The sequence below is a fragment of the Aplysia californica genome, unplaced genomic scaffold (assembly GCF_000002075.1).
Source record: "Aplysia californica isolate F4 #8 unplaced genomic scaffold, AplCal3.0 scaffold00794, whole genome shotgun sequence".
Classification (NCBI taxonomy): domain Eukaryota; kingdom Metazoa; phylum Mollusca; class Gastropoda; order Aplysiida; family Aplysiidae; genus Aplysia; species Aplysia californica.
This window is the reverse complement of record NW_004798064.1, coordinates 218,787-237,607: the sequence shown is the minus strand read 5'-3', so window position 1 is coordinate 237,607 and position 18,821 is coordinate 218,787. Positions and strand designations below refer to the sequence as shown.

Here is an 18,821-nt window from a genome sequence, read left to right as displayed (position 1 = left end):
CCCCCCCCCCCCCCCAACTATTTATAGATGTTGAGGCCTAATCTTCTTTTGTGCTAACAGGTGAAGCCTCTAAATATTACATATATTTGAATTAAGGCCTATGAATATAGAAGTCTTCATATTCTGCTGACACTGGCACCAGTGTAACTCACTAAATTTGTTGTTACTGGATATTTTTACGAAGTCTATGCGGAAAAGATGAATAGCTGACAATTTCTATTCCAATTTTTTTCTAAAAGCTGTAACTTTAACTCATATTATGTCTATGTTTTAATTTCTTCCCCCACCCACCCATATATCTTCCAGTCCTGTGTTGGAAAGGTCTGAGTCTAGCGATACCACTTTCATCACCAAGATGAAGAACACAGTAAGTCAATGCATTGTTGGGCACTTGGTTTTTCTATTAATACAGGCTTCCTTTTAAGATCTCACTTCTAGTCATCCCCGTTCAAAAAATATTTTATTGGATGGATGGGCTGGGGGATTGCTTAGCAGTCAGTTGTTTTCAGGGTTCCCGTTCAACTGGGAAAGAGGGGGAAAAACCAGGCATTTCATTTTCAGGTTTTGTCGGTCGGGAAATGAGTGGAAACAAAAATATACGGGAGAAAGCTGGGAAATCAAAGGGCTGCCCATCATCATGAATAGCGACTTTGTTTACGTTACAATTATCCTACGACCCCTGTCCTTGTTACAAATTGATATTACATTTCTCTTCATTTCCACTTCCTAGCTCTATCATCTTAAAAATACAAGACAACTTTGAAAATGTTTACAATATCTAAGAGACAACTGGGGAAAAAAACCTGTAAATTTTTACTTGTTGATGAGTGGGAACCCTGTATTTTATTCTTTGCTTAACTCTTCATCTTCTTAGACGGTTTGTCCACTATGCCAAAGCCCTCGTTAGGTATGCAACCTGAGATTGACCTATTTTGGCAATTGCCAAAAATTAATATAATGTCATCAAGAGATAACGCAATTTGCTTGAGCCGCTGACAGTGGATCAATGGTACAGTGGTTCAGACTGCAAGCCGCTGAGAGTGGCTTGCCTCAGATAAAGAGTTAATGTTGTACCTTGACCTTTTCAAGTGAAGAAAAATGTTGCGTCTTAGCACAATGGATTTAAAGTGCCTGAATGAACACTCAATTTGCATAATTGCATACCACCCAGACTAATTTCATCAGTCAATCCCACTGACTGACCATTTTCCCTAACTGGGGCAGTTGGGGACAGAGAGAACATTTGGACTGTGTGGGCGTGTTGGCTTCTGATTGTTTCTCTTTCATGACATAGTTTGATGTGCCTGAGATGTTTATAGTCAGGTGAGACCTGAATATTGTGAAGAGTGTTTGGTGGTGTCTCTTTTTTTCTTTTTTTGGGGGGGAGGGGGGGGGTAAGTCTTTTATGGCGCTTGCAATTGCATAAGGTCATATGAACGCATGGGACACATTAAACATTTTCTGTTTGATGAGAATTTTGAATTTTGCTCAAGTGGCGGCCAAAGCACACTCTTTTCGATATTAGGACCACCAAGGGATCTTTAACATGCGCAACTTGCACACGAGACCTCCAAGATTTTTCGCCTTATTTGAGAAGACTAGGTCTGTGATCTTTCCAGCCATAAGATCAGGGGTGTGGCTGAAAGACAGCAGTAAGAAGGAGCCAAAGAGTAGCATCAGAAAGGCTGCAGAAAGAGTCAGGAACCCAGAGAAGGGGGCAGAAAGTGGGGGGGGGAGCAGAAAGTTGAGCTGAAAGGAGACGACAGAGAATGGTTAGAGAGCGGGAAAGGAGGTGAAAGATGTAAATTTTTAAAAAGAAAATTATCAGTCCCTGTCATGTTTCGGACCAGTGACCTATTGAATGAGTGGCGAATATTTTTACTTCAAGCCGTAAGAGCCCCTGTTATGTCTCTGTCACATCTTTTTATATAAATATGCATACACATACATATATAATACGTATAAATGAATTTATTTCCTCCAGTGAGCATTTCTGCCACAATGTGGTGCGATTGATTGTGTTCATATGCTGTGAAAAAAATTAATGACGCCAATTATTCATCTTTATATTGAACGTAAGCTTGGGTTTCAAGGAGGGGAGTGGGGGGATAAAGGAGAGAGAAGTTGAGGCGGAGGGGGGGGGGGGAGTGCCACTGGTAAGCCATGACCCACTTTTGAGTATGATAAACGCTTTAAACATTCAATGTATAAAAGGTTTTTTTTTACTATCTTTTGTGGCTGACTGAGCTGTGTTAATGTTAGTTCTTCTCCTCAGCTGTCACGCTTTCCCCCACATTATCACTGTCTGGGGAAAATGCAAGGTGGCATCTGTAGTTTGTCCTTTTCCTCTCCTATTCCCTTTGGGTTTTTTGTCTGATGACTCCCCTTTTTTTTTTACCTCGCTGATGGCAGGAGGGTGCGACTGACTGTTAGATCCTTTGTCTCTTTTTCCCCTCTGGCCTGACTTACTTTTTTCCCTGCTCTCTATGGCAGGTGGGTGGTTGGCGGGTGGTCTGGTATGGTTTGCTCCTTCTGTCCTATAAAAAGTCTACTGTCTCTATCTCCCCTCCTTCCTTTTTGTGTTTGTTACTCTCTTGTAACACCTCTAATCTTCGGCACTTATATGACCTTATTGTGTTGCTTGCAAGTGCAGTAAGACTCCTACTAAAATTAAAACTAGAAAATCTCTATGGCAGTGATTGTGACGACATGCCTTCTCCTTTCACTCTTTATTATATACATGGGTCTCAATATTCTTCTATTTAGCGGATTACCGCTACCGCCATTTCCTCTGCTAAACTCCGTTACCGTTACTCTTTTACTTGAAATTATCTTCCAAACCCTCAAATTGGTATGAAGTAACCTAGCTTTGATAAATTAGTTGCATTCTAGAGTTAAACAGTATGATGATAATGGGTGTCTCGCAAAAATGGTCTTCTGTCGCGATCATGAGGAAAGTTCCTTCTTTTTAAAAATTCTGAGTTGAGACCCATGTATATATGTGTGTGTATATATATTTATATATATATATATATATATATATATATATATATATATATATATATATATATATATATATATAGATAGATATATATAGATATATATATATAGATATATATATAGATATATATATATAGATATATATATATATAAAATTGCAGCTGTGACAGAGACACAATGGGGGGCTCTGACGGTCTTGAGGTTACGATATTCACCGCTCATTCAATAGTGATAGTGACTTCATCCCTTTTCCTTTCACTCTCTCAAACAAAGGGTTAGTTACTATTGTTCTGTCCTTTGTTCTGCTAAAATACTTCTTCATTCAAATATTTTACTGCTCGTTGACTCAATTATTAGTTCAGCAGTTGATTCATATATGATTTTTACTGATTAATAATTTGAAACTGAAATAGAAATGTGTTCTTACTCTCTCCCTTCTCTCTCCTCCCCCTCTCCCCCCTTCTCCCATTTGCCCTCTTCCTTTCTTCCCTTCTTCCCCCATCTTCTCCCCCCTTCCCCCACCCCATTCTCCCTTTCCCCTACCCACCCCACCTCTTCCCGTCTCCCCCCCCCCCCTCACCCACACCTCCCCACCTTTCCCCTGTCCCCTCTTCATTCCTTCCCCATCTTCCCTCACCTCTCCCCCCAACCCCCCTCCCCTCCCCCTCCCTCTCCCCCTCCCTCTTCCCTTCCCCCTCCCCCTCCCCTCCAGAACCGTAATGTGATCGTGTTCTACGGGTCTCAGACCGGCACAGCCGAGGAGTTTGCCACACGTCTGGCCAAAGACGCCTCCAGATACGGCATGAAGGGGATGGTGGCCGACCCAGAGGAGTGTGATATGGTAGGTTGTTGTTGTGTTATTGTTGTTGTTGTTGTTGTTTTGGGGATGGCTGTTGGGATGCTCGTCTTTACAAATTTGAAGGGATCATAATGATTTTTATTCCGTTTTACAAAAGCACAATCATATTACACGGATTTGGATCTTTAAGAATATTCAGCTACCCCAACACACTGCTAACCTTCCCGCTCGTAAGAAGAGATGAACTACTAGACCCGGACAGTGTACGTCACTATGTCACATGCAGCTGTTTAACTTTAAAATCCTCATAGCATTGAGTCCTTATTGTTGCTCAGTGCCCGCTTTGTCCTAAGGAAAACAGACCTTAGAAGTGTCAAATGCAGGAGTAAGGCAAACATTAGATTAACAAGGTGTTACAAAATTCCTGCCCTTTCATGTTATGAATCTCAGGCTAAGCCTATGAGAAAATTTTATAAAAAAGAATCTTTGAAACTTGAAATAATTAGCATGCTGTGTGCAATGCATTGTGTGCTGTGATGCACAATCAAGATCAAAGACTTGTGACGAATTTTGTAGTTCCAAAGGTTTCTTTTGTTTTTGCAAGCCGTAACCCACCTCCCCTCCCTTTTTTTCCCCCTAACTTGACAAAAATGTTTTTTTCATCACTCTTTTGTTTATGTTACATTTATACTTTCCTACAACCCTGGTCCTTGACAACCCAGGGAAGAAACCAATCCATGGCCTTATTACAAAATTTTAGGCCAAATTACTCCTGTAGCTGGGTTGTTTTTGTTGTGGGGATGGGTAGTTGTTGTTGTTGTTGTTGTGTTAAAAGCTTGGTTATCGATAGGTTGTGTTGTTCGGGATTTTATGGCTTAAAATTTTTAAAGACTGGCTGTTGGGTGGTTGGCTGACTCCATTGTTAGGTCCTTCTTCACTACCTCCGTCCTCTTTCTCCCCACCCTTGACCTTGTTGTGTTGCAAGTGCCGCAAAACTCTTACTTAAACTAAAATAAAAGACTTCTAAATTTAAAAAATCATCTGTCTCTATATCTCTGATAAGTTTACTAGATTCATCTTATTGAAGAAACACTGGATGGATCCAGATCTTTCACAAATGTGATCTAGAAAAGTGCCGTGTAGATCTTGGGTGGAAAACTGTTGTTTGACTTACCCACCTCACACTGTTCCCCACCTTAAAATCAATTGGGTAAGTGGTTGGCAGGTGCTCTGGTCTGGTTTGTTTCTTAAATTCTTTCCTATCAAACATCTATCCTCCTTATCTCCCCTCCTTCATTTTTATGTTTGTTACTCTCTTGTAACAACTCTAATCTTTTGGCGCTCATATGGCCTTATGCAGTTGCGAGTGCCATAAAACCTCTACTAAAACTAAAACAAAATCTATTGGAACATTCATTCTTTCACTTTCTCCTCTCCTCCTTAATTTATTGGAAATATTCTTTTACTTTTCCCCCTCCTCCTCTCCTCCCCTCCCCGCCCCACCCCCCAGGAGGACCTGAGTAAGCTGGCAGATATAGAGAACAGCCTGGCCATCTTCTGTATGGCCACCTACGGCGAGGGCGACCCCACGGACAATGCCCAGGAGTTCCACGAGTTTCTCAATGGGGGAGACGCTGACCTTTCCGGCATCAGATACTCTGTGAGTGTGTTTGTGTGTGAAAGGTGGGAGGTTATGGTTTTAGATACTCAACAAAAGCAAGACAAATGAACAGGCTTTAAGATGATACCAATAGCTCCACATGTCCAAGAATTAACGTGCCCCTGATTCAACTGTCGTGACACATGCTATTATGTAACCACAGGCTGGTAAATTGGCGTCTCCATTTGTCTACTGGGATGATGTATCCCTCTCGGTCCTGATCGGCAGGTTCAAAATAGTCTGCTTCCTAAATGATTTTAAAAAATGTGGATGGGGAATATGTTTAAAAAATTGTGCAAAATTGTGAAGATTTAACGCCCCACGCAACACGTGTGTACGGCTATTTCAGAGGCAAGATAGGAGGACATACAACACCAACAATGGCAATTTTGTTTTAAATAGTACGCTGTGGTATAATGTTTTCACATGAACGTCTCAAACTGACTGTATACTGCCTTGTTTCAGGTGTTTGGTCTGGGCAACAAGACGTACGAGCACTACAACTCCATGGGCAAGTTTGTGGACAAACGACTCGGGGAGCTGGGGGGCGAGAGGGTCTTTGAGCTGGGCCTGGGAGACGATGACGCAAAGTAAGCCTCTTCTGTCTCAGACTTTGTTGTGTTTTTCGGGGATTCTGTCTTTTGTCTTGTTTTGTGTGGGTGGTTGGCAGGTGCTCTGGTGTGGTTTGCTCCTTCTTTCCTATCAAACGTCTGTCATCTTTAATTCCCCTCCTTCTTTTTTGTGTTTGTTACTCTCTTGTAACACCTCTAATCTTTGGCTCTTATACAACCTTATTGTGTTGCAAGTGCCGTAAAACTCTTACTAAAACTAATCAGAGTTTGTCATGTTTTGTTTGGGTTCTGTGGAAGGTCATGTGATGTTTTGTTTGGATTCTTTCACGCTTTGTGTGGGTGGTTGGCGGGTGCTCTGGTGTGGTTTGCTTCTTCTTTCCTATCAAACATCTATCATCCTTATCTCCCCTTCATTTTTCTTATGTTTGTTACTCTCTTGTAACACCTAATCTTCTGGCGCTCATATGACCTTATGCAGTTGCGAGCGCCGAAAAAACCCTACTAAACTAAAACTAAACTTTCACACTTTGTTATGTTTTGTTTGGATTCTGTGGGAGATCTTGTTGTGTGGGTTTTTTTTTATTCTGCTCAGAGACTTCATCCTGTTTTGTTTGGATTCTGTGTGATAACTTGTGGTGTTTTGCTTTATTTCCTCTCTGGGGCTGGTGTTCTTTTTGGTTTCTGTGTTTAAAGACTTAACAAAGTATAATTTTGTTTGTCTCAGTCTTATGTGTCTTGCTTTATTTCAGAGGTTTTGTTTTCTTTTGATTCTGTCTCAGATATTTTGGTGTTTTGTTTTCTTTTCTTTCTGTCTGAGGCTGGTGTTTCAGGGTTATCGATGGTTGCTCTGGTGTGGTTTACTCCTTTTTCCTATCAAACATCTGTCGTCAGTATCCCTCTTCCTTCTTCTTTCGTGTTTGTTACTTTCTTTTAACACCTAATCTTTGGCACTCATATGACCTAATTGTGTTTAAAGTACCGTAAAACTCTAACTGAAATAAAAAGAAATAAAAGTCTGGTGTTTCATATCTCCCTGGCCCTCTCTCTCTCTGTTCACCAGTATTGAGGAAGATTTTGTGACGTGGAAGGAAAAGTTCTGGCCTGCCGTGTGTGCTTACTTTGGTGTGGAGGCCACAGGGGAGAATGTCAAGTAAGTGTGTGTGTGGGGGATTGTGTGTGTGTGTGTGTGTGTGTGTGTGTGTGTGTGTGTGTGTGTGTGTGTAAGCTCATTTTCCCTTCATTAGTAGAAGGATGATTTGTGGACTTCTGTGCTCATGTCTTTAGATGACATTAATTGTTGTTTTCTTTGGTCAATTTCTTTTCTTTGTTACCTTCTTTTTCTCCTTCATCCTTTCCTTCTCTCTCTCATTTACATTCCACTTTACCTCCAGGTCAATTGCTCTACCATTGAAAAGGCAGGAAGAGCTTTGTTTAGCAGAGTCAGCCATAAAATTGAAATGAAAGTAAAACAAACATTTAAATTTTAACAAATTAAAACATGTTACTTTTATTTTTCAAACTTATACAATCAGTCTTTCATGCCTGTGGTGATTGGAGAGAGCCACTGGCAGGTCCTACTTCTTTTTTTTTTTCTACCTCTGTTGCTTCCCTCTGTCTGTCTTTCTCTTCCCTTGCTCTACATACCTATTCTTATGTCAATGTGCTTTTTGATCAAAGTTAACTTGCCCATTTGGAACTAACTTTGACTGTTGTGCACATTAAAAGTCTCCATTGTGGGTGGTTGGCAGGTGCTCTGGAGTGGTTTGCTTCTTCTTTCCTATCAAACACCTATCATCCTTATCTTCCTTCCTTCTTTTTTATGTTTGTTATTCCCCTGTAACGCCTCTAATCTCCTGGCGCTCCTTTGACTTAATGCAGTTGCAAGCGCCGTAAAACCTCTACTAAAACTAAACTAAACTAAAAAGTCTCCATTCTCAATGGGGCCACATTTAAGTCACAGTAGTATCATGCACAAAAGATGTTTTTAAGAGGTTGTTTTGTTGTTGGGGGGGGGGGGGGGGGGTTGTGTTTTTTTTTTGGGGGGTGTCAAGTCCAAATAACCTTTACCAGCATTTCTATACTCAAATAAACAACCATGATGCCTTGAGTGGACGACTGTAAAGGACCCTGTGTTCTGATGTGCTGATCTCCCTCTCCTCCCCCTCCCCCAGCACCCGCCAATACGAGCTGGGAACAGTAGCAGAGGACCTGTCCAAAGAGAAGGTCTTTAATGGAGAACCTGCCAGGCTGGGCTCGTACAACACACAGAAACCGTAAGTTTGTGTTTGTTTCAGATTCCTGAAAAGATTTGTATGTTTGTTTTTATTTCAGAGCCCTGAAAAAAATTGTTGTGTGCAAGATCTAAACAAAAATTTTTTAATGTTGCATAGTTCTCAGAAAGTGTGGATTGTGTATCCTAGTGTGTCATACTGTAAAAGTTTCAGGACACTCAATGAAGCAGGAAGAACATTCAAACATTTCCGGAGCTACCTACTGTCTTGTACTTAATACGTTTTTCTAGTTTTGAGATTGTTTTTAAAGCACTGAATTTCTGCCTAGATTAAAGAAATCATTAAAATATTCTGCAGCACATTTGCTTTAAATGAAATGATTTTGGGATCAAGGGGAAGATTTTCCCACTTCACAGCTGTTGCAAAAGCTTAGCATTCAGCTCTCTATTAATTTGTTTTTTTAGATTGTTATGTAGGTTATTGTTAGTGAAGAATATTGTGGCAGATTCACAACATAAATAAAATCTATATTCTCTGTGGTAGGAAGATGTCTTTTGAAATGTTCCTGCTGTGTTAAAAAAAATTATTTATGGGTTTTGTTGGCGTCGGTGGCCTAATGGTTAGGCTACCGGACTCGTAATCGTGGGGTTCAGGGGTTCGAGCTGCAGGCCGGCAATGTGTCCTTGGGAAAGGCACTTTACCCGAATTTTCATCATTTCACCCAGGTGGGAATGGGTACCCACCTGGCCATAGACGGCGAAAGATCTTGTCAGAATGTTAGTGTTTTAGTGCCTATAAATGGCAGCTTGCGCTGTATGCTTCCCACGAAGTTGAAGTTGTTTCAGAATGCTCTCAGGTCTGCTGGTGAAATAGTATAGATTTTAAAGCGCATAGAGCTTGATGTTGAGCAGGGATTTGCCCTATACAAATGCTATCTATTATTATAATTATTATTATTATGACTTTCCTGTTGTGTCTTGAAATTTTCCTGTGTTTTAAAACAAGTTATTTCATGTTTTGAAACTGTGTTTTTAAAATTCTCCTGTTGAGTTTTGAAACTTTCCCATTGTGTTTTGACAGGCCGTATGATGTTAAGAACCCGTACATGTCCCCCATCGCTGTGAACAGAGAACTCCACAAGGACAGTGGCCGGTCCTGTATGCACATAGAGCTGGACATCTCGGAGTCAAAGATCAGGTAGGGGAATGGGAACCTGGAGATGGACACATGCTTAACCCTCATCCTGCGGGGGCCGGGTTTATGTCGCCTGATAAGCCTATTTCGGCACCTCGCCTATGTTCTGGTCCCGAATCAGTGTAGCTCCAGGCTCAGCGCACGCGCAGCGCACATCCTCTTACGTATCATTCGGGTCCCGAGTCGGATCCCCATTCATGCAGGTCAAGTGTGTGTGCGTCAGTCTGCTTGAGTTTGTGTGCGTTTGTGGCCTTCTTCTAGAACCGCCTGCGTTGGTTCGTAATCGAGGCATACGTCTCATTCAAAACATGCCAAGTTGGTAGCTTTAGATGTTCGTCCAATGAAATTATGACTTAGACATGAAGAGCTTGAAAGGATAGTCAGGAAACAAGACTTCCATTTTACGTTGCAAAATATTTCAAATGAGCTTGATTTTGTATGAAATGATACTACCTGATAAAAAATAAGCTTGTTTGATAGTTTTGAATACCATTGTGCAGGTACAAAGAACAATTTGAGTGTAAAACATTCGGAAATTGACCTAAATTATACCCTTTCGAACCTCAGGTCATTCATAACAACAAGAGCATCCAGAAAGGTTATTCGAATGGGCGTAACTACTCGTAATGTCTCATCAGCTTGTGAGAGGGGGTTATTCATGTGTTTGTAACACTTTATAAATAGAAAGCTATGAAAGATAGAGCGTTATTTTCATCATCGGTTAACACACTCCCACGGTATTCATGGCGAAAACAAACGTTTCCCGGCGCGCGCGCTGTACACCAACAGTACACACTGAGTGACCCCGGCGGTCTGCCCGGCACGTCCGACGTAATGGGTTGCTGATAAGATACGCATCTGGGCACAGACGCAGGATAAGAGTTAATTCATTCAGGGCGTAATTTAATTCTGAACATTAAACCTCTTGGATCTTTCTTTGTGACCCCCATAAATTGATTTGAGGGTCTGGAAATACTTTACTTTTCCGTTCCAGCTGCCGTCCAAGTTCTAGCCTTTTGGCCTGCCAATATGGCAAAGAATAGGGTATGGAAATAAAATGGCTTCTACAGTTGTCTAGTAAACATTATAATTGCTTTTTATATATAATATATCATTGGAAATGTGATTGAATGTTGGCATTTACTGATGTTAGAAAAGCAATAGACTGGAAATAATGAAACAAACTATGGACCCTGTTGAAATAACTGATGTGTGTAACGACGGGGTGGAAGAAGGCGCTTGTCAGTTGTCGGGCCTATGGAGTGATTGGTATCATCTGAAAGTTTGTTTATTTGCCTTTCATTCGATGAAAGATATTACTCATTTAGTCTTCGATAGGAGTCGAGGTATATTGAATTGAAGGAGGTATGGTTTAACCCGGTCCGAGAGTTAAAATTAGTTTGAACAGTCTGGCAAAATGTCTTTACCTCCAATGCTTGAGAGTCCTTGGAAACTGTAAATTACATTTTTTCTTCCTTTAATCAAATTTTTTCAGTGAAATACACAGAGATGTATGTTTTTAAGAGGAAAGAAAAGGTGTTAAGGTTATAAGTAAAAATTTTATTATAATTGTCAAACAGAATAAAAAATAGAGTTTACTTCGATTTCATGATTATGACGAACACCTGGTCTCACCACAATGCCTCACATATTTTTGCAATTCATTTGAGATAGAGTTAATGAGAAATGTGGTTAAAATATTTCATGAAACTTTTACAAGTGAAGGCTCAGATATCTCAGTTTTTGTAATAAAAAAATATCTTTTGATTTTTTTAGGGTATTTGGCAGGTCTGTCATACTGTCTCTATTTAGTTAAAGCCACCAATAGAGTCTACGATGTATGGTGTTGCTGTTAGGCTCTTTTCCGTCACACACAGAAGACATGAGGTCAGTTCCCATGTATTGATAAATTGTATAGAGTATATCCATTTTTCTTCTGGGACATTGTATCCCTCTCAGCCCAGTTGGCCCTGACAGATAGGGTTGAAACATGCCCCCCTGAATTATCTAAATTGTGTTCATGGTGGCATGGAAATACTTATTCTGAAAAGAACAAAAAACGATTGGAATGTATTTTTGAAACTTGAACTTTGTGTTTGTCCCTCAGATATGAGAGTGGTGACCACGTTGCCATATACCCCATCAACGATACTGAGATCGTGGAGAAGATTGGAAAGAGATTGGGAGTGGATTTGGATGAGGTGTTTACCCTCAACAACATTGACGGTACATGCAACAACTTTTTAAAACTGTGGTGTTGTTGGTTCTGGACTTATTTTGTTGTCTTGTCTGTTGTATTGTTAGAAGCTCTCTTGAGATGGACTAATGGGGGTTCAAATTTAGAGAAACTTTTTCCTGTTGACTTTTTTTTTTTTTATTTTTTCTTTTTCTTTTTTTTTAGATTTTAGAGAGGTTTTTCTGTTTTTCTGAAACTCAGGGCTTTTTTTTTTTCATGCTGACATTCAGAAAATTTGTTTTGTTTGCTGACATTCAGAGAAATGTTTTTGTTGGCATTCACATTCTTAACAACAGTCCTGTCAACTCTTCATCCATGGATAATTGAGAGGGAGAGGGAAAGAACAGGATCATCTCTACGTCTGATTGGGTGGAAAGGTGTTCTGAACAATGACAGTCCATAGAATTATACACTTTGTTTCACATGTACTCTTTGTGTGCTATTTCTGTGTGTCTTTACATCCCAGTGATTGGCTGGCGGGTGCTCTGGTGTGATTATGCTTCGTCTAGCCTATCAAATATCTTTCATCCTATTCTCTCCCCTTTCTTTTCTCCTTCCGTTACTCTCTTGTAATACCTCTAATCAACTGCACTTGTATGACCTGTTTGTGTTCCAAGTGCCTACATGTACTCATCCTCTGCCTCTCTTTCCACATCCTTCATTCCCCCCCCCACCCCCCACCCCCCCCACCCCCCAATCTACTGACAGAGGACGCCAGCAAGAAACATCCTTTCCCATGCCCGTGTTCGTACCGTACAGCCCTGACGCACTACGTGGACATCATGAACCCACCACGCACACACGTGCTGGGTGAGCTGGCCGAGTACACGGAGGTGGCCAAGGACAAGGAGTTTCTGCAGAAGATGACGCAGGCCACAGAAGAGGGCAAGGTAATGGGGGGGTTTGGTACATGTTTTGTTTGTATTTTCATATGAAGTGGCTGTGCTCTAGTCAAATATGACAGATACTTTAAAAACACCATGCAAGCACTTGGTCCTGATCATCCTGATTAGGGTCAAATAAAGAAAACAAAATGATACGAATAAGTTATGGGATTGTTGAGATAGGTCATTTACATCATGATAGCGTAGATTCTTTAAAAGGCATTTTGACTGCAACAGCTACAAATTGTATAAGTTAGGTAAAATATACACACCAATGAAACCAAGCGTCTCCTATAGGTAGGGCAATGCCCACTTTTGGTGTAGGTCAAGATTTCCGGAAACCCCCTGAAATCTGGGATGTCCTGCTTGTCCTTAAAAGCAACCATGTATGAACGTGCGGAACAAATTAACTCACTTCAGACTGGGCCCTTTCACCAGTCACAAGCGTTGAAGACTGGCGTTTTTCGGAGTATTTCAATAAATCACCACAACTCTCAGAATTACCCTATTGTAATTATTTTTTGACACAGTAAAATAACATTCAAGCTTAATCTAACACAAAAAACTAAAGTTGTCTAAGTCTAATACTTTAATTTATATGATTTTTAAAAAATTGGCATGAATTTGATTTTCCTAAAAATTTTCACAGACATGACAGGTAGAATGAAATTCACAACAACAAAAATTAAAGTTCAAAGTGTTGTATCTTGATTTGTATGCATGTGTGAGTGTTTGGTTCAAGTATAAAAGCTGGTCTGTACGTTGATTCAGACCCATGCACTGAATTACGTGAGACAGATGTACGGCACGACTTTGTGATTTCGCTGCGCGAACAACAACACCAGTACTAGTGCTAGATCTAGCCCTAAAACTACGACTCAGGCCGTGTTCGGGTACATATCCAGGGTCTTAAGTATCAGACACATCATATTCTGAGACACTAGAACTAGTAAAACGTACAGAAGTATCGAAAACGGCGAAATTATGTGATTCTTGTTCATGCGACTTCTTTGACCGTTACTACGACGCGACTGTCAGATTACTATCAGCTGTATAGAAAAAAACAAAGCGCGAGTTCCAGTCAGTTCAACCCCAGTTGGGGTCACTGTCCTTCACCTTCAATAACTTAAAAACTACGGGTCCCAGAGATACGAAACGAAGTCTAAGTAGCTCAAGCTTGGACAAACAAGGGTACGAGGCGGGTCCCGCGATCCGTGCGTGATTTGTAGAACGAAAAAAAAATCCAAAGTTGGTCATGCAGGGCTCGTGGGAGCCGTCGCGAGCGTCGCGGCGGGGGTTACGCAGTGAGTTAAACATTTTCAGTTTTGATAGGAATTCATTTTGAATTTTGCCTGGGAGGCAGCTAAAGCCTACTCTTATCAATTTAGGGCCACTAAGGAATCTTTATCTGCCTTCTCTGTACTCAATCAAACCTGTGTTGTTCACTAGGGTCTCTACCTGGACTGGATCGCCAAGGACCACCGGAACATTCTGGCTGTTCTAGAAGACATCCCATCCCTGAAACCTCCACTGGACCACATCTGTGAACTGTTGCCTCGGTTACAGCCCCGCTTCTACTCCATCTCCTCCTCTCCCAAGGTACTTGACTGTGTTGTTGTTGTTGTTGTTGTTTTATTGTAATAAAATAATATTTTATAATAAAATAATATACACAACGCAATTCGCAAATACGTAAATGGATATATAGTCATTTACACATAACATTGAACATGAATCTACTAACATAAAAATGATGTCATTAAATGTGTCTTTAAAGATTTTTTTGATTTAGACTCAGATGTTGTATGTCTCAAGGGTTGGGGAAGAGGTTTCCAAACTGATGGAGCAAGGTGGGCAAACCATCTTTAAGCTAATTTGTTACCCCCTTTTCTAGGAACTCTTAAAAGATACTGATCGCCTGATCTTATTGATCTAGATTATAGCTGTTGCCATGGTTTCAGCTTCACTCTACTCCGTCTCCTCCTCTCTCAAAGTACATAATGTGACTGACTGTGTTGTTGTACTTTTTGTTGCAGTTGTTGTTCTTGTTGTTGCAGCCTTGCTTCTACCCAATCTCTACTTCTCCCAAAGTGTACCATGGGATTGTGATACTGAGTGTTGTTGTTATGGATATTGTTGCTGCCGCTTTTGTTGTGGTTGTTGGTGATGTAATTTCTGCTGCTGCTGTTGTTGCTGGCTGGTTCCTGTGCAAGGATGTAAATGATATGTTTAAAAAAAAGTTGAATGTCTTTAAGAGAAAGTAGAGTAAAGCCATCAAAGTGTTATTACTGTTTACATGTCGTATTTGTCAGATCAGCGTGTTCACCTTAGCACACACCCATTCATACATAGTGCCCAATTAATTTGCCAAAATTTGAATGTCTCCCAATTTGCAAAAAAAATAAAGTTTGAAGAAAAAATGCCGGTGAAACCTTTCATTGCAACCCAAAAATGAAAGTGAAACCAAAATTTATAGACCTCAAGCATTTATGGATTAATGTATATCAATGTTTTCCCCTTTTTCTTTTCTCTTCACCCAAACACCCAATTTCCCCCCCCCCCCCCCCCCCCCCCACACACACACACACACACATACACACAAACCTGTACACACGAACACGAAACACAACCCCCCCCCCCCCCCCCAGATGTACCCCAAGAGCATCCACGTGACAGCCGTGGTGGTGGAGTACACGACCCCCACCAACCGACTGACCAAGGGCGTCTGCACGGCCTGGCTGTCCACCAAGAAGCCTGGCACTGGAGGCAACGGACCCCTTCCCCGCGTGCCCATCTACGTGCGCAAGTCTCAGTTCCGACTGCCCTTCAAGCCCACCACCCCGGTCATCATGGTCGGGCCCGGCACAGGGCTGGCGCCGTTCCGAGGATTCATTCAGGAGAGGTCTTACTTCAAGGGAGAAGGTAGGGACGGCACACACAGAGGCATGAGCTCTGCGCTATCTTGTTCTTATTCCTATTTATCAGGTTTGGATGTAAATTACTTTGAATGGGTGGTTGGTGGGTGCCCTGGTGTGGTTTGCTCCTTCTCTCTTATCAGACATATATCGGTGGGTGGTTGGCGGGTGCTCTTGTGTGGTTTGCTTCTTCTTTCCTATCAAACATCTATTGTCCTTATCTCCCCTTCTTCTTTTTTATGTTTGTTACTCTCTTGTAACACTTCTAATTTTCTGGCGCTCATATGACCTAATGCAAATGCGAGCGCCGTGAAACCTGTACTAAAACTAAACTAAGACATATATCGTCCTGATCTCTTCACCTTGTTTTTTGTTTGTTACTCACTTGTAATACCTCTAACCTTCAGCACTTCTATGACCTGATTGTGTTGCAAGTGCTTTAAAACTCTCACTAAACTAAAACTGAATTACTTTGAAAGTACTGAATTCCAACAGTGAAAACAGGAATTAGTAGGCTACAAAATAAACTGAAATGCTACGGAATAGCGGTATTCACCCTAACGATGTTGGGCTCAGAGGGAAGATTTTCCAACAGCTTTGACAGCTATAACAAAATCTCCCAAAGTTGGACTAAGACTGCACTCCACTGGTGATAGGATTTTGTTGTTTTTAAATGACAAGTTTTTTTGTAGGTTTTTTTTTGTACTTGGGGGCCAGGGGCTGCATAGCTGCCCCATGTCCCGGGCCATCCGTATTTTGTACGGATTTTCTTGAAAAATCGCTGTTGTCCCGGAAATACGGATTTTGACCGACGGTCCCGGAAAATAAAAACTTGTCAAGCATACTTCTAAAACAGAAAAATTAGCCTTCTGTTGCCCGGGAAAATGATGAAAATTCGGGAGAGTTGGTAGGTGTGCAGTTTCGACAAAGTCAGCTGATACGCATGCGTGGCGCTCGGCTTTTTCATTCGTTTGAAAAGATGGCGTCAAAATGTTCGGCAATGAGTTCTAAGTCCGACTCTGGACCAAGTGAAGCAAAGAAACCAAAAAGGCAGCAAGTTTTTCTTGACAAATACAAGATGTCCCTGATAATTACTCAATGTCCCTGATTTTGAGCAAGGCTGTCCCTGATAGCCACGGAGAGGGGTGGGCAGCTATGGGGCCAGGGGCTGTGTTGTGAAGTTATACAATTTTTTTTTTTATAGTAGAGGGTTTTATGGCGCTAGCAACTGCATTAGGTCATGTGAGCGCCAAGTAAGTCGTACAAGACAGATCTGTCTTCAAGGGAGATGGTAATGTCAGGACATACTCTTGGATGTAGTTGTTTTTATTGACACAGTTTTAACACTCCCATTGACATTTTTTTGCAGACACCATCCTGTGCTTTGGTTTGTTTATACCGGCTAGATAAAAGAATATTCCTGGACTCTCACTTTCTCTCTCATTCTGTTCCCGGTCCAGGTAAGCCAATTGGAGACCCCACCTGTCCTTGGTTTGTCCTGGGTAGATAGATATTCCAGAAACTCTCACTTTCTTTTTCTCTCTCTTTCATTTATATTTTGCTTTGTCCAGGCAAGCCTAACAGAGACACCATCCTGTCCTTTGTTTTGTTTATCTCAGATAGATTGGTGAAAAAATATTCCAGAAACACTCACTTTCTCTCTCTCATTCTGTGCCCAGTACTTTTATTAGTTTATCTCAGGTAAATAGATAAATAGATAAAAGAATGTTCCAGAAACTCTCATTTTCTGTCTCATTCTGTCCTCGAGATAGATAAATAGATAAAAGAATGTTCCAGAAACTCTCACTTTCTCTCTCATTCTGTGCTCGGTCCAGGCAAGCCGATCGGAGACACCATCCTGTACTTCGGCTGCAGGAACAAGGCCAACGACTTCATCTACCAGGACGAGATGGAGGACTATGTGAAGCAGGGCGTGCTCAAAATGCACACGGCTTTCTCGCGAGACCAGGCCCAGAAGGTCTACGTACAGCACCTGCTTGACCAGAACCATCAGGAGATCTGGGACGTGCTCAACAACAACGGTCACCTCTACATCTGTGGGTGAGTGCTGGTTGTGTGTGTGTGTGTGTGAAAGAGAGTGAGTGGGTGCAGATTACCCCCTTTTAGAAAATTCTGTTGTCAGTAACATCCACCAAAGAGTATCCAAGACTTGCCTCCTTGGGGGGTGGGGGGGTTGTTGTTGTTGTTAGACAGATACTACTGCACTTTTCCTCTTCTCAAATCTAGCACTGAATTTTGCGTAAGGAGTCATTCTCTTTTCTTTTATACTCTTTAGTTTTTCTGTCTGTCTGTCTGTCTGTCTGTCTGTCTGTCTGTCTGTCTGTCTGTCTAACTCTTACCATACGCTCTATGTGTTATTGTATTGATGTGCATCTCTTTTACTCAAACAAATTGTGGGTGGTTGGTGAAAGCTCCTTCTTTCCCATCAAACATATGGTCTTTATCTCTCCTCTTTCTTTTTCGTGTTTAGTAACTCTTGTAACAACTGAAACCTTCGGCACTTACGTGACCTAACTGTAATACAAGTGCCGTAAATCTCGTACTAAATCTTATTCAAACAAAACAACTGTCTCTCTGTGTATGTTTCCAGAGATGCCAAGAACATGGCTAGAGAGGTGCACTCCATGATCGTCAAGATTCTGACCACCAAAGGGGAGATGAGCACTGAGGCTGCGGAGGATTACATCAAGAAACTGCAGTCCAAGGGCCGCTACTCTGCTGATGTGTGGAGCTAATGAACACATCTACCATGGTGCTATACATTGTAGAATGCCACAACACGCAACCTCGGAATATGGTTGCTTTGTTCTCGCGTATAGCGGTTCCTGAGTCGTTGCCATGGGAACGGGTACTTGACGAGTGACCTTTCTGAGGGCTTTGTGGTGTTTTAGACATAGATTCCCACCCGTATTGTTTTTTTGTTTTTGTTGTGTGTCTGTTGCTCCGGCAATTTCAGTAGCTGTTTTGTGAAAGGAAAGAAACAATGTTTAATGTATTTTTCTGTGTCTGAAAATTATTTCTTTTTTGAGGAAAACTATTATTTCTTTAACGCTTTGCCATCACATCTCGCAAGAACGTTGAACTTCCGCTCCCGTCACAAAACGTCGATAGGCGATGTTTACCCCCCAGTTTCTTTCGATTTTCCCCAAAATGCCTGTGATGGCAAGGATTTTTACTATTTGAGCCTTGTGATGGTAAAGTGTTAACTCATTCATATTAATCATATTATGAATTTTGACAGAGTGATTTTATGTTTTAAGAAGCTTTTTTAGAACTCAGCTTGTGAAAAAGGGGGCATTTTTTTGGGGG

General features: G+C 41.3%; 1 protein-coding gene across 2 annotated transcripts in view; it reads left to right on the top strand.

The window, feature by feature from the left end:
• The window catches only part of LOC101847289 (NADPH--cytochrome P450 reductase), a 69,696-nt gene extending 50,931 nt beyond the window's left edge, over positions 1 to 18,765 (top strand). For both annotated transcript variants that reach the window (XM_005109589.3, XM_035972683.1), the window contains exons 3-15: positions 307 to 367; positions 3,713 to 3,841; positions 5,310 to 5,459; positions 5,925 to 6,049; positions 7,092 to 7,181; positions 8,203 to 8,304; positions 9,343 to 9,459; positions 11,564 to 11,682; positions 12,401 to 12,582; positions 14,026 to 14,175; positions 15,225 to 15,498; positions 17,327 to 17,552; positions 18,103 to 18,765. In XM_005109589.3, the coding sequence (XP_005109646.1) occupies positions 307 to 367; positions 3,713 to 3,841; positions 5,310 to 5,459; positions 5,925 to 6,049; positions 7,092 to 7,181; positions 8,203 to 8,304; positions 9,343 to 9,459; positions 11,564 to 11,682; positions 12,401 to 12,582; positions 14,026 to 14,175; positions 15,225 to 15,498; positions 17,327 to 17,552; positions 18,103 to 18,247 (1,870 nt within the window). In that variant the 3' untranslated portion in view covers positions 18,248 to 18,765. The remainder of the gene's footprint in view (positions 1 to 306; positions 368 to 3,712; positions 3,842 to 5,309; positions 5,460 to 5,924; positions 6,050 to 7,091; positions 7,182 to 8,202; positions 8,305 to 9,342; positions 9,460 to 11,563; positions 11,683 to 12,400; positions 12,583 to 14,025; positions 14,176 to 15,224; positions 15,499 to 17,326; positions 17,553 to 18,102) is intronic.
• The last annotated feature ends 56 nt before the right edge of the window (positions 18,766 to 18,821 follow it).